At 45.0% G+C, this 21,909-nt stretch overlaps 1 protein-coding gene across 2 annotated transcripts in view; it reads right to left on the bottom strand.

The window, feature by feature from the left end:
- The window catches only part of ZNF740 (zinc finger protein 740), a 28,323-nt gene extending 15,635 nt beyond the window's left edge, over nucleotides 1-12,688 (bottom strand). For both annotated transcript variants that reach the window (XM_066584223.1, XM_066584224.1), the window contains exons 1-7: nucleotides 12,627-12,688; nucleotides 8,734-8,836; nucleotides 7,119-7,292; nucleotides 4,594-4,677; nucleotides 3,069-3,189; nucleotides 1,278-1,396; nucleotides 689-765 (exon numbers count right to left, since the gene is read on the bottom strand). In XM_066584223.1, coding sequence (XP_066440320.1) covers nucleotides 689-765; nucleotides 1,278-1,396; nucleotides 3,069-3,189; nucleotides 4,594-4,677; nucleotides 7,119-7,292; nucleotides 8,734-8,757 — 599 coding nt within the window. In that variant the 5' untranslated portion in view covers nucleotides 8,758-8,836; nucleotides 12,627-12,688. The remainder of the gene's footprint in view (nucleotides 1-688; nucleotides 766-1,277; nucleotides 1,397-3,068; nucleotides 3,190-4,593; nucleotides 4,678-7,118; nucleotides 7,293-8,733; nucleotides 8,837-12,626) is intronic.
- Nucleotides 12,689-21,909: the final 9,221 nt, after the last annotated feature.

Genomic DNA, 21,909 nt, shown 5'->3' with positions numbered 1-21,909 from the left:
AACGCCCGGGTTAAGAGTGACCGAAATGATAGTAAAGACATAAAATGTTATATAGCATCTGTTAATTAAAATAGGTGTGCTCTCATCGCTACTAGATCAATTCCACAAACTATTCATACAAACATTTTCATTGTCTTTTTTTTTTTTTACACCTGTACAATGATAGAAAAGTTGGAAAGTCAGGAAACCAGTGTTTAAAGGGCTAGTGTAGAATTAAAAAAATACATGGTAAAAACAGCACCTCTCTTGTCCACAGGCCGTGTGTGGTATTGCAAATCAGTTCCATTCACTTCAATGGAACCAGGTTGCAAGATGAAACAATAAAAGGACAGGCGTGGCCCAGATTCTGGCAGGCCTAGCTAAAGTCTATGCGATAAACATATTACCCTCCGCACGGAAGTTCCGCTTTACAGCACCCTTGAGGACGAAACTTCAGCCATTTAACATTATCCCTAAAAGCGTGTACGCGGGCCGGTGTGCTCTGAAAGGGGCTCTACATAGATATATATTTATATACACAAAGACATTTTATGAATCTTATTATTTGAACCCAGGAGACCTTTTGTTTTTTTCTAGATGCTGAAATATAAAAACAGGACTGAGAATATTTCTGTCCCGAGTAAAAAGCACAATCTGAATGCAGAGATTACAGGACGTCCCAAACACAGTCATAAGCTACAACACATACTCTGTTTCGGCAATTTTGGTGTGGCAGCCCTGGCACATCCGCTTATGTTTCAGAAGTCTGTCTGTTCGTGAAAAAGCCTAGAAAAAGACAAAAAAAAAAAAAATAGCGATGGATCAGTAAAAAGGACTTCCAATAACTACATAACATCACTATAAACTCTGTAATAGACTGCGTTCGGGCGGCTTCATATAGGTGCTTGTGTCCGCAATTCACGCGGTGTTTTCAGTACCATGCACCCAGGACCTAAACCAATAACCAGCCTGAGTCCTTCAAAAGCAATGTCCCGCTGTCATAATCCAGTAGTGAAACATACTGGGCCGGCTTCTAAAAGAATCTTCATGTATAAAATATATCTGCATATAACTATTCCCAAACGTGTCTCAAAGTGCCAAGGCTTCTTGATCACAGCAGGGTGGGCAAAATTTTGCCAGTTCCATTAAAAACCCCATTATCTTAGTAAGTGCTCCTGAAACTCCTGTTTGCTGGATACCTTGTCTAGATCCCTTATTAATGAAGCCAGCCCGGTACTGCTCATCTCTGCAATAGAACGTAGCCTCATAAAACCTATATCACCAAATGCACACGATACCTGCTGACATCGCTCACACTGGTAGGGCTTCTCTCCGCTGTGAACTCGTTTGTGTCTATCCAGATGGTATTTTTGAATGAACTTCATGTCGCATCGGTCACATTCATATGGTCGCTCTCCTGGGAAGCAAACATGAACAAATGCTACACATACTTGGGCAAAAACTAAAAACAAAAAAGCTCCCATTCATACATTGTGTGTGAAACATAACCTTTAACCCTTTGCAATCCAATTTTGGATTCAGGGTTTCCTAGGGCGTTTTCTCTTTCTGCCATTATACAATAGCACCATCTGCTGGCTAGAGCCAGTATTGCGGTATGAGACATGCTGAAGAGGCCCCCCGAGAACAGAGCGTCCGGTAATATACAGTAAGAATATCCTGCCGGATGTCTTCCGACACCGGAGCTGTGGGCCTTCAATCAGAATGTCTGAAGATGTCGGACAGTGGATTGCAAAGGGTCATTATAAACTAAACACACAAGACGCATGACGTTGGTACAACCAAGGCTTCACACCCATGTGTGTCACATTTGGCTAGGCAAAACCACTTGAGATCTATACGGTGATCTACCCATGTGACGCCTCTATGATCTAAATGAATGTGAAAAAGTGTCCTTTAACCCCTTAAGGACATGGTTTATTTTGGCCATAAGGACACAACAATTTATGGGGGATTTTTATCTTCACTTTTGAAAAGAAGCAACTTTTCCCCCCCATTAATGGGCTTGTTTTTTGCGTGGCGAAGGTGGTTTTTATTGGTACCATTTTTGGGTACGTAAAATGTATTGTAAAACATGTATTAATTTCTTTTAGAGCAGGGAGAGAAAACCAATTCTGCCTTTGTTTTTTTTACAGCGTTAATCATGCAGCATAAATTACATGATACATTTTTTCTGTTGGTCAGTACAATTATGACAATTCCAAATATATTTTTTTTAGTGTTTTCCACTTCTGCACAATAAAAACCTTTTGGGGGGGGTGGGGGATTTTTTTTTTCCTTCCCCATTGCATTCAAAGTCCCATAACTTTTATTTTTCCAAGTACGGAGCTCTGTGGGTGCTTGTTTTTTGCGTGACAATCTGTAGGTTTTATTGGTGCCATTTTGTGGTACATAAAGCTTTTTTGATTACTTTTATTGTGCTTTTTGGGAGGCGGGGGGTTGTTTACCTGTTTTTTTTAACACTGATTTTATTTTATTGGTTTACATTTTTTATATCCCTGTGGGTTATATAATGCATTGCAGGACTTCCGTACTGCAATGCCTTATCGCTTAAAATGGCGATCATAGGCAATGCCAAGCCGGGATGCCAGTATCTGGCATCCTAATGCTATGGCAATCCATCGGCCATGCGCGATTACATTGCGGAGGTGTGATGATGTCATAGAGGGAGCACACTCACTTTGTAATCCATTTACATGTCACAATCTACATAGATTGTGGCATGTAGGGGTTAACAGTTGAGATCGATGTTCTCATCGATCTCAGGTATTGCAGTGGGAGGCTGGCTATCACTAACAGCCCGCTCCTGCTGCAGGATGGCGCAGGCCGACTTCTGATCGTGCACCATCCACATGACGCAAGTTTACATCCTGGTGTGTTAAGTACCAACCAGCCATGACGTAAACTTACATCATATACCGCTTAGGGGGTAACACAGAGTTAATTCTTTTCTGTATAAAGTAAAGGACAGTCTGGTACTCAAAGCCACAAAAGAATGGAACTTTTTACCTGGGGTGGAACAATGCTAAAATAGTAAGGAGTGAAAAAATGATTGCAGATCTTTGTCTTACCTGTGTGGATGTACAAATGTCTCTTCAGATGGTAGCTACTTCTGAAGGCTCCATAACAATGCTCACAAATAAAATTTTTGGGTATGTTCAGTGAATACGGATTGTGCTCGGTTAAATCCACCTGCAACACAGGTAAATGATCTAAACAGCAGTAATGGGAAGCATATATCATAAAGAGCATTCAAAGCTGTAAATGTAGATTACAGAGCAGTCTTAAGGTCCCTTTGACATAGGTGTGTGTGTGTGTGTGTGTGGGGGGGGGGGTGTTTGAATGACAGTAGTCACGTGTAAATGCATGCGGAGACTGAGCAAGACTTGTCCAGTTCCAGCGTGCCTGAAAACCGAACAAGCTGTTCAGTGTAAACAGCCATTCAATACTGGACAGCCGCTGCTTACAGTGAATGGAGAGGGGCGGGGGGACAGCGCGGAAGAGAATTCTCTTCCACCCACCTCGCCTCCCTGCTGGCCGCGCTGCAAGCGATACTCACTCCTGTGTAACAGCATGGGAGTGAGTATACAAGGGGATGAGTGTTGGGCATAGTTTGGTCTTTAGGTAAACAGACATAATTAAAAGGGGTTGTCCAGTTTTTTTAAACTCTAGCTGCAAGTGTGTTAAAACCATAAAAGCAGTGGTACTTACCCATTTTCTCCCTTGGCGATGCAGTGCTGTAGCCCGGCAGTGGTCCTGGTCTTCATTTAGGAACAGCTACCGTCTGACTGCTGCAGCAGTCAAGTGTCGTTCTCCTGACATCATGGCTCCCAGCATCTGAGTGGTGGTGCTAGGAGACTGCTGCGGCCCTCCGAATGGCTGAAGTGGACTGGTGTATGTACCACTGCTTTTATGGTTTTAAACACATTTCCAACCAGAGTTAGGGTGAACACACGGGCGGATTTCAATTGCGGAATCCGGAGCAGGCGACCGCCTTCGGATTCCGCAGCATATACCGCCCATAGTATGCTATGCAAAAGTGATTCTTCATGTACACGAGCGGAAACCAATCGCGGTTTCCACTCGCGGATGAAAATCACAGCATGCTCTATTTTCATGTGGGACCCGCATGGATGGCTTCCACTGAAGTCAATAGAAGCCGTCTGACCCACAGCCATTCTGGAATAGCTGCAGGACCCGCGTCATCACCTAGCGATGGCGCAGGGAATTCTGTGCTGCACACTTGCGCCGGTTGGACCATCCGCAGTATAGATTTCAGAAGACGACAGGCACGCGGGGTCACCGGCTACGGTCAGGGCAGCATTCCGCTGCCAGAATCCGGATCTGCCGTGTGCAAGCGGCCTTAAAAAGTTATTTTTAGGTGAAAGTTGGGTGACAGGATTGGGTTGTGATCGTTTTTCCATGAGTACAAAATGATAAAATCATTGCACAGAAATGTGTGCAATTCAGGAATATGGATAAGAAGGGCTACATGACTTGTTAAAACTGCTCTTCAGGGATTCTATTTACTGGTGATATTTATTCTTCTTTTAGGTGGAACAGTTCCTTATGCCCACAGCGTACACAGATACATACCTTCGGGTGGCTCTTATTTTCTTGAGGAATTAATGAGGCTTGATCTCTAGCAAGAATTTGTTTTGCCGTCTCCTTATGTGGATCCTGAAAAGGAAAAACTAAGCGGTAGGAAAACTCCAGATTAAAGTAGTAAAAATACAGTATCCTCTATACAAAGCAACAACACATAATATGAACAGAGATTGATTTAAAGGTATTGCCCCTTCAGAACCCTCTTGACACAAGCAACTCAACAATGATCCCCAGTGATCTTACTGCTGGAACCCAGGAGATATTTACCCTACACTAAAATGAAGAATTACATGGCGCCCATTGAAATCACTGCTGTCAGCAGCAGGCTGGTTAATAAAGGGAATCCCTGTTCTATGTTCTGGTTAATTCAAGCAGGAGACCCCCGTTCTATCACATTCATGAGTTGTCTCAGACAAACGTTTGCTTTGGTGAAAATGATTCACGATTCCAGAGGCTGGAAATTTATCCATGAAGTCTTGTCCAACTGGCCAAGGTGCACGGCTCATCACATGACCGCACAACTAGCAACCAACCAGACTCCATCTTTCTTCTATCAATGCGGGGTTGAAAGTGGCAATAACTTTTCTTAAAATAGTACATAAAGAAGAGTGAGATTATATATCTACCTCTCTGCAGCACATACTGAATTGTCAACGTCATGGAAGACATAATACAGCAGTACTACACAGTTTAGATATAAATCCAGCACTGGGTTGAGATAGTAAGACACTTTCTAGAGCCTTCAGCAGCAATGTGTCTGTGCCTCTCTCTCCAGCTGCTCCATCCTTATAGTTTTCTATCGTCAAAAGTAACTTTGTCCTTCAGTGAACAGATCGACCTCAAGATGGATTTACAGGGTGAATAATCAACTGAACACATAGGGGAGGAGAATTGGCTCAAAAGTGGAGAATGAGGCCATTGTTGTCTAATAAGTTACACAAAGTTTCTTAAGTTCACCTAGGCTATGCATATATATATATATATATATATATATATATATTTCTTCAAAACGGTATTTTAGAACTTTTCTAATTCTATCCCTTCAAACTTAACAAGGCTCACAAACTCCTCAATAAAGCTTACTGCAACTATTTTGTGCCAATCTGCTACTCCTAGAGTCCGTCACCTGACCTGGCTACCAGCTCTTCGGCCTCTTACGCCAATCTCGTATCCACGCTGTGATCTTCCGATCCTGTCCCCAGTTTGTCATTTGCAGGTTGAATATTTTCAGGAGGACTGTCGGACGGAAGCGGAAACTGACAGCATTCCGGAGCATGCGCAGTCCCACCATCTGAAGTAGGAACTGCACATGCTCACCAAGCATAGTCTGTGTGGCTAGCTTCAGCTGCGCTAAAAATGCTAGAGAATGTAGTAGGAGAGGGATGGCTGTGATTGGAGCAATCCATGAATGGCTGTGACGTCAGCAGCGAGGTCACGTGGGCCAGCGGCGAAACTAGAAGCAAACGACGAAAGAAGAGGCAAGATTCTGCACTGAAGAATTGTCGAAACTGGAAACCAGCGAAAGATGAAGCTGACGAAAGTAGAGGTATGACTCTAGTATTAACCAAAAAAAACATTTAAAAAATTATTATTGTGGAGGAAAGGAAGAGCCCATAAGAATAGGCAGAGGTTGCAGACAGCAGGTTAGATGGTGTATTGCTCCCCAGACTGTCCTGCATCGTCTGCCCACAAATTCCTGCTTTCTTTATACCATTTGTTATCTGGTCTCCAAGCAGTGTGTGTACGAATCTGCGTCCATATGGATTGGTCTATTCTACTGGGGATTCCGCACGTATGAGCCCCATTAAGATCTAAACGTTAAGATGAAACGCTGTGCATACGCAATGTTAATTGCATATGCACTAGGTTTCAAATGCGTCCATAGAGATCAATGGGGTTCATATGCGCGGAATCCGCAGTAAAATAGGGCATGCTGTGATTTTTCTTACACTCGCAGAATTCGCAATTCCTACCCGCAAGTGTGAGCGAAAGTCAATGCATTTGCTTGGCCGTGTATCATATGTGCGCATAGCGATTGCGGAATCCACAATTCAAATCCATTCGTGTGAGACCGGCCTATAGGTAGGAAAGTACAACACATTCTTAACAGTTGTGCAGGAGAAGTTTGGAGGATTTGTTGATCCGTGAGACTGCAACTCATTTCCAAGACACCTTCCATATAATGGAAGCATACGGTCTGCTTTGGTCAGCTACTCCAACTATACTCTGAATGAGATTTTTTTAAAATCTTCACCAATGTCAGTATGTATGGTACAAGACCAGAAGGTGACTGGGGAAGAGCACCGACACCGTGATAAATGTATTTGTAAGATATATGGCTACATTGCCAGGATAGGGTAGGAAGGTAGCCCAAAAAACATGGGAAAGCTAATTCATTAATACATACTAAATAAGATGATACATGTTTATGCAGACTGATTAAGCACTGTGGTTCTATTAAGTTCGTTAAAGGCTGATCTTCTTTTTGATTGATTGCAATAATAAAATCATACCGGTGTATCCTCCGTGTCCGATATTTCTGTTATCTCCTCTACATCGTCGTCATCTTCTCCTTCATCGCTTCCTACTGTACGGGACAGGCTGGCACTCAGCAGTCCCAACTTCTTGCCTGCCGCTGAATGGAGGAGACTCAATCCAGATATTCCTTCACAACCAAGCAGACGATGCTGAATGGAAAAATAAAACACCATGACTGCAGGACTGAACACGCCGGGTGCTATTCCTTACATCGCTCTATAGAAAAAATACGTTAAATCATTTTACAATTTTTAAAAGTAGTAAAACTAAACAAATTTGGGGTCCATTTGTGGAAATTTGTTATCACCATAATCATACTGACCCGTAGAATAAAGTTAAAGGGGCACCAACTTTACAGGTAACTCATGCTCAACTACTCGGTGGTGTTATTCTCATAGTTTCTGTAATATGCGTGCATTAAAAATGTTGTTGCTTTACCACTGTAAGTCATGTTTGAACTAGCTGCCACTAGGGGTCTCCCTGCCAGCTTCTCTGTAACCCACTCTGTTAGGTACAGATAGAGATGAGCGAGCGTACTCGGATAAGCACTACTCGCTCGAGTAATTGGCTTTATCCGAGTATCGCTGTGCTCGGGGCTAAAGATTCGGGTGCCGGCACGGAGCGGGGAGCTGCAGGGGAGAGCGGGGAGGAACGGAGGTAAGATCTTTCTCTCCTTCTCTCCCGCCCGCTCTCCCCTGCGACTCACCTGTCAGCCGCAACAGCACCCGAATCTTTAGCCCCGAGCACAGCGATACTCGGATAAAGCCAATTACTCGAGCGAGTAGTGCTTATCCGAGTACGCTCGCTCATCTCTAGGTACAGAGCTTATATAGTAACAAGGATGTTTTCATAGTAACAGGGGAAGGGCTGTCTTTACAGGCAGCAGGCTGACAGATCTGCATACACTGTGATGGCGATTTCCACAGTCTCTGCCACCCCTGCCATTGCAGTGTGTGGGTATGTTCACACATTATAGTGAGTTTATTAACTATAGGACCAGAATGTCTATAAAGGCCAAATCATACTGGGAAAACAGAGCAATGCTGCATGAAAAGTGAGGGAAAGGAAGTCAGGACAGTGAAGTACTGGCAGAATGCTAGCAAGCCCCCTCCCTGAAAGTAAATTGAAAACAGCAAAAAACACCTGAAAAATAAGAACTTGACATCAAACAGGGTAAGAAGAACCTGGTGTATTTAAGAAAACGTGCTAAAAACTCAAGACATGCTTTAACATGCAATTTTTTGCGCTTGGTGCAAAAACAAAACTAACCAAAAGGCAGATTGTACTACTTTTCTCCAGCAACATATTTAGAAGTTTAACACATTATGCCTACATTACATGACACCATCCATTAAAGAATTACTAAACAGACCATAATGTAGTTGCAAATCAATCACAGACATCTGGTTGTTGTAGGGGGTTGACTTCTGGGGAGGTGGTACTCATTTCATCAGGGGTCACTTGCAGCCATTGAGTTAGAGCATGCCCATAATGCTTTCAGTGCAAACTGGCAAACCCACCGTTGTTTAGTAACGGCACTCGTATACCGCGTCATCCACTGGACTACATAAGGACAAAGTGGGCACTAACCGGGTTTCTGTGTAAATGAGCCATCTTGAGTCACTCAGCAATGTTCTGTGCAGGATGCAGTGTCTCTCCTGGAGTCTCTCACCACGACCCGTTCATAACACTTCTGAAATAAAGTATAAAAGGTACATCTGAGAAAGACGGCAAAACATACTTTTTTTTAGGTCAATGGCAGCTCAGTGCACAAACAGGTAAAAGAAGCGAGTAGTGATCAAAAGTAACCCTGCTGGTCAGTGTGCAAAAGCCTGTTCTAATGATGCCGCACTCGCATAAAACCAAAAGGGTTTTGATCGGGATATTGATTTTTTTGCTTTTAATAAGTAATTTTTAATTATAGGGTATTTTTATATATACAATAAGGTCCATTTACATGGAGCGATGATCGCTCAAAAATCTCTAAAATGCGATAATCGTTGCGTCTAAATGCGCGGCCATCGTGCACTGCTAGCTGATTATTAAATTCAGGCCAAACTAAAAATCGTTATTCAGCCTTATCAATACTTCTCCACAGGGAGTGCTGATAGCATTGTTTCACATTGGAGAACAAAGGAACTGAAAGCAGATAAGAGCCCTTGGCTATTAACTGTATTCAGCCAAAGGCTTCATTTGCACGCTAAATAGCTATTAAGTAGCCGAGTAGCTCAAAGCTGTCACTCAAGCTGTCGTTTGAGCGATCATCGCTCCGTGTAAATGGGCCTTTATCTAGATTCTTTTTGGATTATAATGTGTCTCCTAATTTACTAGAGATTTATAAATTTGTATGTATTTTCCTCTCTCCCAATTTTTTCCGCTCTTATTTATTCTTTTTTGGTATAGAGGGTTGCAATGGATGGACTTCAGGTGCAAGGGTTAATCGCACTAAATGGTTAACCTGCCCAGTAACAGTATTAGGCATTATCTGCCCAGCAACCAGCCTATTTTTCTTCGCTGCCAGCAGTCCTGAGGGCTCATGCCCACAGGCATATGCATAAAACCCGCAGCGTTTTACGCATTTTAGGCTATGAAAACTGCAGGAACCATTTTTTATTTATTTCTTTTTAGCCAATTAAATGGTAACGGACTCATTAAATTATGTTGGTGAATTAAGAAGTGTGGATTTTACTCACAAACAAAAAATGCATCATGCCCAAATTTACGTCAAAATAACTGTATGGGAGTGTAAAAACCGCGGTGAAAACGGATGTTACATGCATATCCGCTGCGTTTGGGGTTTTTTAAGCATGTTGCCAGGAGGCAGTGGAAGAAAAAGTGACATCAATTGGGTCTTGCAGGTTTTTGTGTGTATTAAAAACCCCGATCTCTCCCGCCGGCCCCCGAATCTTCAGACACGAGCGGGCAGATACTCGGCTAAGGCACCACTCGCTCGAGTAGTTAGCCTTAGCGAGTATACTCGCTCATCTCTAATACATACATCTTTAGATCTGTTTCATTATGCCTGAGGAAGAACCCGGAGTCGGTTTGCTATATCATCATGTATTTTTGTTAGCCATTAAAAGGTATATCTACAAGATTACTTGGTTTCTCTGAGAACAAACACTTTACGCATCCAAGTCGCATGCACCCCTATGAATGAGCCCTAAGACAGTATAAGTATTAGACAGCGCCTTCAAAAGACTTCTATTGGTATTGCTTGTCGATCGTTAGAAGCAATAGGAAACCTCCAAAGTGATGGTGGTGATCAGGGATGCTTTATCAGTAATAAAGCAGAATGTGTTTCGACCCTGAATAAGGGCCTTCATCAGGTATAGAGGATGGCATTTAAGGGCCTTTTGCACAGGCTGATGATCACGAACGTACGTTAGTCTACCTGATCACATGAAGGGGCCAGTGATGAGCTGCAAAAGGACTGAACACTTGTTTGTGGATGATTGCATGCTTTATGTGGCACAAAACAAAAAAAGCTGTTGGCGGTACATCTCATGTAAAGGGGACACACTGCCGACAGTGAGGAGTATTAACGCTTGCTCGCCCTTCACAGTGTGTGCATTAGCCCGTGTGAAGGCCATATAAACAAGCACCAATATCACTGATCAGTGTTAGTCACCTGGCTCAAAAGGACCTTTAGCAAAGAGCGGGTGGAAGGACCTTTTTCTCCTGGTTTTCTAAGGGACAACGGTTCTGGTACTCCGTGAAGCTCTTGGATCCCTTTGCTATACCTAAATCGTGTTAGTGTCACTTAGGGTCTGTTCACATGGCGCTACTTTTGGCCGTGCATCCATGGACAGCCCAGGATCCCATAATGACCTATGCAGATATTCACACGTCCATGTGAAGAACGCCGTTACGCCCCTTTTTTTTGCCTGATTTCCTGACCGAGAAGAGGACATTAAGCGGTCAGAGCACAGGTGTCTAGTGCTGTCCACTACATGTTGGGCTCAAAATTCATACATGGCCTTGTGAATTTGGCCTTAAGTAGCAGTATCTCCAAAAAAGTACCACGGATGGTTCTGGAAGCTGTTGGGAGTTCCCCCGGATACCGTATGACGTGACGTCTACAGAGGGGGCTTTAGGTTACAGTTCTAGATGGTATCTAACAAGAAAAGAATTTCCTTTTTTGATGACCGGCTGTGGCAGGGTCATGTCCGTCCCCCCCCCCCCCCCCTCTCCCCATTATCTATATGTACTTTTTGATAAGATATGAGCTTTTTAAATGAAAAAGGAAGCTCCTCTGAGAAATCAATCAACCTCGCTACCAAACAAGAGCTGCGACTGTGAAGCAACACGTAATCTGATCCACTACACTTCGTCCGACCGCAGCTAAACACACAGTTACCTGAGAAACGGAGAAAGTTATTTACCAGGTGAGAAAAATAAATAAAAAATAAAACACTTTTCCCCAAAATCACAAACAGCCAACCCCTTTAAGGCCGTTCAGAGGTTCCGTCGTAGATCTGGCCCAAAACATCAGAAGTAGCGCAGCACGCAGTGCTGTTCCTTATGAGAATATGTCGGGCAAGTGGGTGGAAACGGAACAGCCCCTTTATAGTCAATGATCTCCATCCGGCGCTGTCCGGCTCCATAACAGGTCACATGCGTTCGGCAAGGAGATTCCCCTTTTCTGCTCCCTGAAGGGAGCAGGCAGACGGCCCCCGCCGCAGATGTGAGAGCAGCCATACGCGGGTATGACCGCATGCGGCGAAAGACCGACCAGCCATAAATCGCCAATCAGATCTTTGGTGCAGAGCATAAAATCATCGCCGGCCCGCCGCCGCAACGTTCAGTTTACACAGGCAGTCGGTAATTCATTAATGACTCCCTGTTTGCCGGAGGCGGCGCAACCTCCAGCCGCTGGGCTACATGCGTTTTTATGGCCATTACTCGCAGGGTCACCTGACAGTAATGGCCGTGAGAACGCATGCAGCATATGAAGTGAGCGCAAGAGTCCGTCATCCGAGGATAGAAAATTAATATGTCTGTCCAAAACCGTTGGCGGTGGGGGAAGCGTGCCCGGCGCGTCTTTACGGGGAAAGTCCGATTCTTATAATATATATATATATATTTATATTACACACACACACAATCTACTTTAGACATTGTTGCGCTGAACGTTCCGCGTTCTTTTCCATGTGACTCTGCACGAAGTAACAATTGCGCACGGTTTTGCGATCGCGGCCAGCACACAAGGAGGTGGAATGGAGGGCTGTGATGTGGGAGACCTCTACAGTCCCCACATCCCCCCATGTACACACAGGGCTGCCGGTATATGCTATAACCACACGAGTGCTCCCTGCAGCCTATTGTATATGGATGCACTCAGCAATGGCGTCCCGCCCCCTCCATACAGGCGGCGCGGTTACCGCTCTCTCCTCCTCAGCGCCTGTGAGGAGGCAGCGGATACCGGGCCGCACTCCCCCCAGGCCCAGCGCATTACAAGACGGGGACTACTATTATTGTACCTGTCCGGCCGCGGCTTCCAGCCTCTTTTCCCACTTCTCCCGCTACTCCGGAAGCTTTCTCCTATTACTTCCGGTGCAGGGACGCATGCGCACTGGCAACCCGGCTGCTCGGAGACACCATCTTACTAGAGGCAGTGCTATTGGTTTTCCTGTGCAGCAGCTGGTTGTATTGTACACCTGCCCTGCATATCATCTGCAGTCGTCTTACAGTATCATGTATAGTCTAGGTGCTGCGGGGAAGGTGCATTACAGCTTGTGCAAAAGGGGAATTGGAACTGTTGTCCATAGCAACCAATTGGATCTGATTGGCTAACTGCGCCAGGTTTTATTTTTGCGCCAGTTAGGGTATGATCATACAGTAGATCTGCAAGGAAATCCATACATATACGGATTTTGGTGCAGATTTTCACCTCAGAGTTCAATCATTGCAATGAGGTGAGTTTCTCCCATTGCTTTCAACGGAGCCGACTCGGCCCCATTGAAAATAATGGCCGCTGCGAAGAGAGAGCACGCAGCAAGATAGAACATTTATCTCCCGTGTCGCATTGCATCGCAGTGCCATGCGGGGTAACATCGCTCAAAAGAATTGGGTTCATATTTGTATGTCTTGCAACGCACAAATCTGGCGCGACGTTATCGCCTGTGTGAAGCCGGCCTTAGGCCGAATTCACACGAACGTATTTGTGCAGCATATTGCACACAAGAAATTTGCGCACACAATACACTGAATAAAACCCATTTATCTCATTGGGATCGGTCACATTAGCGTATTTTGCGCATGTATTTTGTTAGCACATTTTTTGCATGTACAAAAAGTTTAGTGAAACACGTAGAAATACGCAACACCTGTTGCAGAAATACATGGCGCAAAAACGTTGACGCCCGTGTGACGCCGACCTAGGAGTGTGTATTTAAATGGGTGATATTCCTATGCTGGTTCTGTCTAGTTCAGATATGGACGGGAGTCACACGGGAAAAGAACCCATTCACTCCCGACCGCCGTCCTATCGCTCCTGAGCATTCACACTGAAGCAATAATTGCTCACTGAATGGCGGTGGGGCGTGCCGGAGATCTTTATGGTCACCCGCCTCCGATCAGAGTAAAGAGACCAGGCTTATTCACACGGGGGAAAATCATGCTCTAATTTTATGAGTTGTGACACACACAAAACTCGCTCGAATATGAACTCCATAATTTTGCATGGGCTTATTCACATAGCAATTCACAGCATGTCCCGTCTCTTGGCACTCCCTCGGAGCGCCTCACCCATTGTTTCGAGTGGGCCCTCAAAAGGCATTGCATGGCAATCGCATACCGTGCGCTGTGATGTTTCCTATTGAAATCACACGCCTGAAGATCGCAATTTCACAGAAGTGATGCGAGGAGTTTTTGAATGAAAAACACCTGGCATCTGCGTGTAAAACGCTGGATCGTTCGTGCTTGGGTGATAATCGTTCAGTGTAAACGCACCCAACAATTACACGAGGACCAATAATTGGTTCGCTTATCGTTCATATAATGCAAATATCATCATTGGCTCATTCGCCATTAGAGATGATCGAGTATACTCGCTAAGGCACATTACTCGAGCGAGTAGTGCCTTAGCCGAGTATCTCCCCGCTCGTCTCTAAAGATTCGGGGGATCCCTTACCAGAGATTCTTCTCTGTTCCTCCTTTTCTCACAATTAATCTCCTCCTCCTCTGACTAATAACCATCTTCTGTATAGAAAACGCTCAGGCCTTTAAGTCTAAGTTTACAATCCTTTTGGGATTCCTTTACTATCCGTGGGGATCGGTGGGGGCACCTACCCTGCCGCTTCCTTCTTCGCTTCCATTTAGGCGGGACGACACTCAGTGTGGTCCGTTACCTGGTGCTCGACCAGTGTCAGCCTAGAACAACTCTGGAATAGCTCAGGACACTTTGTTATGTCTTTCTCTGCTATTCCTTTTCTTATCTTATTCTTCTTCTCTTCCGTTCTTCACTCCCTATTCTTCTTACCTTCATTGTACGTGTTCTTTCTATCTCTCTCCACTCCTCCCTCCCTCCACATCCTTCTCCCATCCACATGGCCCCCGGCAATTGCTACCTCAAACAGACAAATATGGACAATCTGACTTTTTGCTCCTACAATGCCAGGGGCCTAAATATGCCAGCCAAGAGAGGCCAGATTCTCCATCACTTCCATAAACAAAAGGATATGATCGGTATGTTTCCGGAGACCCACTTCCTCATGGGCAGTATTCCTAACTGCACTTCAAAATTTTATAACGTATGGTACCATAGTCCACATCCCGAGAAAAGATCGTGCGGGACCTCAATTGCTTTCCATAAACAATTCCCACATCAAATTATATCGACTGAAACTGACACGGAAGGGCGATACATTTTTCTTAAGATATCATTCAATAACAAAATCCTAACAATTGCCAATGTTTACTTCCCTAACCATCTCCAGGTGTCGTTTGGTGTCCGGCTCATTGAAAAACTCTCAAGGTTCGCCGCTGGCTCCCGAATAATCCTCGGAGGGGACTTCAATCTTTGCCTCGACCCTGAGCTGGACTCGTCAGCGGGTAGGTCTGGGGTCTCCACACTCCTTTTAACCCCTTAGTGACCAAGCCTGTTTGCGCCTTAATGACCAGGCCAAATTTTGCAAATCTGACACGTGTCACTTTAGCATGGAAAAAGACCAGAAAGGTTTTGCATATCCAAGCGATTCTGACATTGTTTTTTCGCCACATGTTGTACTTCATTTAGGTGGAAAAAAAAGACCGATAGAATTTGTGTTTATTTATTAAAAGCGCCAAAATTGGGAAAATTTTGAAAAAATCGTCATTTTTTCACATTTCCAACTGCAATATCTCAAATATGTGCAAACATAATATAGAAATTTTTGCTAAGATTTATATTTCCATCCGTTTACTTTATTTTGGGCGTGCATTGGAAAAACTTTCATTTTTTTTTTAACCATTTAGGAGACATACAAATGTAACATTACTTTTCAGCATTTTGAGGAACACTTTGTTTTCCTACACCAATCCAAGATTGGAAAGGCTCATAGGAGTCAAAATGATAGATACCCCCACAAGTGACCCCATTTTAAAAACTACACCCTTTAACGTATTCACTGAGGGGTGTCATGAGTATTTTAACCCGACAGTTTTTTTCAGGAGTCAATGCAATTTAGAAGAGAAAAACAAAAATTTCATATTTTTGCAAATATGTCATTTTAAAGACAGGACTTTTTTCTATAGTACACATGAAAATTAGGATTTGCACCCCAGAATGGATACCCCTGTTTGTCCCGTGCTCAGAAACATACCAATTGTGGCCCTAATCTTACGTTTGGATGCACAATGGGGCTCAAAATGAAAGGAGCAACCGGTGGCTTTCGGAACAGAAATTTTGCTTGAAGGAGATTTAGGCCCCACTGCCCACTTGTAGAGCCATTGAGTGACCAAAACTATGGAGAACGCCCACAAGTGACCCCATTTTGAAAAGTAGACCCCTTAACGAATTTATCTAGGGGTACGATGACTTTTTTGACTTCACAGTTTTTGAATGAATCTAAGCCAAGCCAAAGGAAAAAAATTACGATTTTCATTTTTTTGGTAATTCTGTCATTTTAAAAGCAGTTTTTTTGTACAGCACATATATGAATGAAGACTTGCACCCCAAAATGGGTACCCCTGTTTCTCCCATGCTCAGAAACATACCCATTGTGGCTCTAATCATATGTCTGGATGCACAATGGGGCTTAAAATGAAAGGAGCAACCGGTGGCTTTCGGAACAGAAATTTTGCTTGAAGGAGATTTAGTCCCCATTGCCCATTTGTAGAGCCCTTGAGTGACCAAAACGATGGAGAACGCCCACAAGTTACCCCATTTTGAAAAGTAGACCCCTTAACGAATTTATCTAGGGGTACGATGACTTTTTTGACTTCACAGTTTTTGAATAAATCTAAGCCAAGCCGAAGGAAAAAAAATACGATTTTCAATTTTTGGTAATTCTGTCATTTCAAAAGCAGTTTTTTTTGTACCGCACATATATGAATGAAGACTTGCACCCCAAAATGGATACCCCTGTTTGTCCTGTGCTCAGAAACATACCCATTGTGGACCTAGTATTACGTCTATATGCACAATGGGGCCCAAAATGAAAGGAGCAACTGGTGGCTTTCGGAACAGAAATTTTGCTTGAAGGAGATTTAGTCCCCATTGCCCACTTGTAGAGCCATTGAGTGACCAAAACGATGGAGAACCCCCACAAGTGACCCTATTTTGAAAAGTAGACCCCCTAACGAATTTATCTAGGGGTATGATGACTTTTTTGACTTCACAGTTTTTGAATGAATCTAAGCAAAGCAGAAGGAAAAAATTATGATTTTCATTTTTTTGGCAATTGTATCAATTTAAAAACTGTTTTTTTTGTACAGTGTACATAGGAATGAAGACGTTCACCCCAAAATGGGTATCCCTGTTTGTCCCGAGTTCAGAAACATACCCATTGTGGCCCTAATCTACTTACAGGACACATGGCTAGGCCCATAATGGAGGGAATGCCCGCTGGATTTCAGGGCAGAACTGTATAAATTCCAGGCCCCATTGCCCACTTATACGGAAAAAAATTTGACTTCCTAAAAATAATCCCCCCCACCCCCCATTTTTTGGCATTCCCTAGATATTAGATAAAGGTAATAATATAAACTGCGTTTTATGTCCGAAGACAGGGGTAATTACGGAGGCTGGTTGGGTTGGGCACATGGGGCAAGAAAACCGGGTATCCCCCCCCCTCCTCTCATGTATTTTGGGGGGTATTTCGTAACCACAGCGGCGGGGATGGGGTGTAGAAAGTGGCGCTGTGAGGCTTTGTAATCTTGCTGCGGTGCAGCGGTCTCATAGAGAAGGCGCTCAACAAGCTGCTCCTGGAACTGCAGGAAGACGAACGTTCCCGGGGCTTCTTGTAAATTACGGATTACAGGTAGCGGTCTGAATAACGCCAGGCTCACGTAGCCGTAGGCGGAATCCGCTTGCGGAGGCCAGCAGCGGATTCCAGCTGTGAGCCCGGCTGTGACCCTGCGTACGGCCGCGTAATGTACTGCGCATAACTGCCTACTCACACAGGCGGTTTTTTGTTTATATTTCCCGTGCCGTCACTTAGAGATGACCCGGGTACCCGCAGCCCGTACACAATGTGTTTGCATATGGGCTGCGGGTATATCCGCGGTCATAGAGCACAATGGGCTCTAGGTCGCAGATATTCGTGGTAAAATATAGCATGCTGTGTTCTGTTTCTATGAGTGGATTACGTAATTCCGACCCGCTAATTGGGGGAAATTGTGTAATCCAATGCATGCGATTGATCCGTGGATTACCGCTGATCAAGCGCATGCAGAACCCGTAATTCCTCTCCGGTCATGTGTGACCGGCCTAATGTTAGATCGCTACTTTATCACGTGACCGGGGACCGCTCAGCGAGGCCACCAGTCACTGCTCCAAGCTCTCGGTAACCGTTGGTCGCTGGGAGCAAGGAGATTTAAAATTTCCTGGGCTTCCCGGCTCCTGCGAATGTGTCCGGCATTTTGCCGGCGGGCGCATGCGCAGCAGCCGGAAAGGTCCATGGAGGATAATCGCATCTGGATTCAAATGCGGAAGCCTCCGAGAAGATGTTTCATCTCCCCCAACCGATCGCATCGGTGAGGGAAAATGAAACTGCCACTTTTTAAAGAACTTTTACGTGATCGCCATTATGCATTGGATAACGGCGATCACGTGACCAGTAACCGCCCCATGACATCTCCAGGCTGTAGCCAGCAGCAGGGAGATTTTATATTTCTTGGGCAATATTTCACTTTTGCGCATGCGTCCGCCATCATGCTGACGGGCGCATGCGCCGAAGCTGGGGTAAGATCTGCGGATCAACATCCCACCAGGGAACAAATCCGGGACCTTGGGTACGTAATTTCATCCCCCCTTACGGATACGATCCATAAGGGGAGATGAAACTTTAACTTTTTAAACTTTGTTTTACTTTTAACTTTTTTTTTTTTTTTTTTACTTTTTAACTTTATATGATCACCGTTTTCCGATGGATAACGGTGATCATATGACTGGAAACCGCATACAGCGGTCCCCAGTCATATCTCCCTGCACTCGGCTATCTGTGACAGCCGGGTGCAGGGAGATTTTGAATTTGCCAGGCTCGCCGGCTTCTGCGCATGCGCGCCGCATCGGCACATCGCAGAAGCCAGCGGGGGGTCCCGACACCGGCCGGAGGACATCGGCGGACCTGAGGTGAGTATTTTCACCTCCCCTCATGGATCGGATCCATGAGGGGAGGTGAAACTTTTCTTTTTTTACACTTTTTTTCACTTTTCCACGATCGTCGTTATCCATTGTATAACGGCGATCGCGGTACCGGGGACCGCTCAACGTGGTCCCCGCTGACATCTCCTGCCTCCCGGCTACCTACAGGATCCGATCCGATCCATCAGAACAGCTGAATCTTTAACTTTTATTGCACTTTTATTTACTTTTTTGCGATCGGCGCTATCCATTGCATAGCGCCGATCGCAATGCCGGGGGGGGGGCTCCGAACAGCCCGGGATGACAGCTCCATGCTGTCAGCTACCTGCGGACACCGACAGCATGGAGCTGTCACGTCCACAGCCCGAGGGGCATTATTCTCTGCAGGACACATGTTTTTACGTCCTCAGAGAATAAAGCCCACTTCGGGAGGATGTAAAAACACTATGGGCTGGTCGTTAAGGGGTTAAGAAAATTTAAAATGGCCCTAGTCTCCCTGAAACTAGTAGACATGTGGCGAATCCTACACCCAAACACCAAAGATTACAGCTACCACTCAGTCACACATAATAGCTATAACAGATTAGACTACATATTTATCTCGCAGGATCTACTTGACCTGTCCCCCACTAGTTCAATAGGGATATTTCTGTGGTCCGACCACGCCCCAGTGTATGGTTCCCTGAGAGGTGATGTTGGAAAAAAGGGAGAGCCACACATGGCGCCTTAACGACAACGTTCTTAACGACCCATCATGTGCAGAAGCAATCGGGCAGGCGATACGGGACTTTTCCAGTGTTCATGAGGCCGACCCCGCACCCTCCCCCACCCAGTGGGAAGCTCTCAAATGTGTAATTAGAGGAATCTTCATCTCCCATGGGGCCAGATTAAAAAGAGAAAGGGTCCAGAATTTAAGACTTCTACTAGTGAAGCTTGACACCCTTGAAACCTCGAATAAAAAAGCCCCATCAACCGAACTCAGAGCAAATATATCAGACATCCGGAAGAAAATTCTCTCTATTTTAGACCAATACACCCTTTGCTCCAGAGACAGAAGGAGGGGAGGTTTCTATGAGTTTGGTAATAAGAGCGGGAGGTGGTTGGCCAGAGCCCTCCATCCCAGGACATCCACTCCCTACATAGCCACCATAAATTCTCCCCGTAAAGGACAGATACACTCTACAGGGGACATCCTGGAGTGTTTCAGAGCATATTACCATGACATTTACAATCTATCAGAGAATCAGGGTACAGAGTCCCAGAGGGATCCTTCAACTATAGAGGACTATCTTGACAGGTTTGCACCGAGAACCATTTCAGAAGAGGACTCTGATAGTCTTGAAGGAAATTTCACCAAACGCGAGATCCAAGAAGTGATCAGAGACATTAAAGGGGTTGTCTCGCGCCGAAACAGTTTTTTTTTTTTCCATAGGCCCTCCGTTCGGCGCAGGACAACCCCAAGGGATGTGTTAAAAAGTATATATATTACTTACCCGAATCCCCGCTCTGCGACGTCTTCCTTCTTCCTACTTCTTCCTTCACCAAGATGGCCACCGGGATCTTCACCCACGATGCACCGCAGGTCTTCTCCCATGGTGCACCGTGGGCTGTGTGCGGTCCATTGCCGATTCCAGCCTCCTGATTGGCTGGAATCGGCACACGTGACGGGGCGGAGCTACGATGACCAGCTCTCCGGCACGAGCGGCCCCATTCACCAGGCAGAAGACCGCACAGCGCAAGCTTGTGTAAAAACGCCAGAAGAAAGCGAAATTAGATGGATCCATGGCGACGGGGACGCCAGCAACAGAGCAGGTAAGTGAATAACTTCTGTATGGCTCATATTTAATGCACGATGTACATTACAAAGTGCATTAATATGGCCATACAGAAGTGTATAACCCCACTTGCTGCCGCGAGACAACCCCTTTAAGATAGGCAAAAGTCCAGGACCAGATGGGTTTACTCCCAGATTTTATAAAACATATGGAGACCTACTGGCCCCTCTGCTACTGAAATCCTTCAATTCCATTTCAGGGACCTGCGCGTTCCCACACCAGGCCTTGCAAGCCACAGTTATCCCCAAGCCAGGGAAAGACCCTTCCTCCTGTAACAATTACCGCCCCATTTCCCTACTAAACATAGACACTAAAATATTCGCCAAAATAATAGCATCCCGTCTGAAACCACTTATTCCAGCCTTAATTAACAAGGAACAAACTGGGTTTGTCCCAGGATGGGAAGCGAAAGACAACACAATAAGATCGATCTCTTTGATTTCGCGAGCCCGTCTTGTGGGGGACCCCTGTGCCTCCTGTCAATAGATGCTGAAAAAGCGTTTGATAGGGTGCACTGGGGCTTCCTGGAAGCAACCCTCCGGAAAATAGGAATAGGGCCTAGACTCTTAAACTGCATTATGGCTGTCTACCACAACCCCACAGCGTACATCAGAATAAATGGCTCTCTCTCTACCCCCCTAAAGATTAACAATGGAACAAGACAGGGCTGCCCGCTGTCCCCCTTCCTATCTGTCCTGTGATGGAGTCTCTGGCCAACGCCCTCAGGAACAACCCTGATATCATAGGATATAAAATTGGCGCATCAGAGCATAAACTTGCTCTGTTTGCGGACAACCTTCTGATATACCTTACCAATCCAAGGGTCGCACTCCCAGTAGCTTTGTCAGAGCTTAGGCGCTTTGGCCGGGTTAGCAACTTTAAAATTAATACACATAAATCGGAGATCTTAAACATAACTATTCCACCAGACGATGTTTCAAATCTTGAAGCCTCTTTTGCCCTAAAGTGAAAAGACAATTGCATAAAAATACCTAGGGATTAACCTGGCCAGCGACCCCAATAACCTCTTCGATTTAAACTACAAACCGATCCTGACTAATCTCAGGAAAGATCTTTAAAAATGGCGCCCCCTCACTATTTCTTGGTTTGGGAGGATTAATGCCCTAAAAATGGACTCACTTC

This window comes from Eleutherodactylus coqui, chromosome 1 (genome assembly GCF_035609145.1).
Source record: "Eleutherodactylus coqui strain aEleCoq1 chromosome 1, aEleCoq1.hap1, whole genome shotgun sequence".
Taxonomy (NCBI): domain Eukaryota; kingdom Metazoa; phylum Chordata; class Amphibia; order Anura; family Eleutherodactylidae; genus Eleutherodactylus; species Eleutherodactylus coqui.
This window is presented reverse-complemented; position numbering and strand designations above follow the sequence as displayed.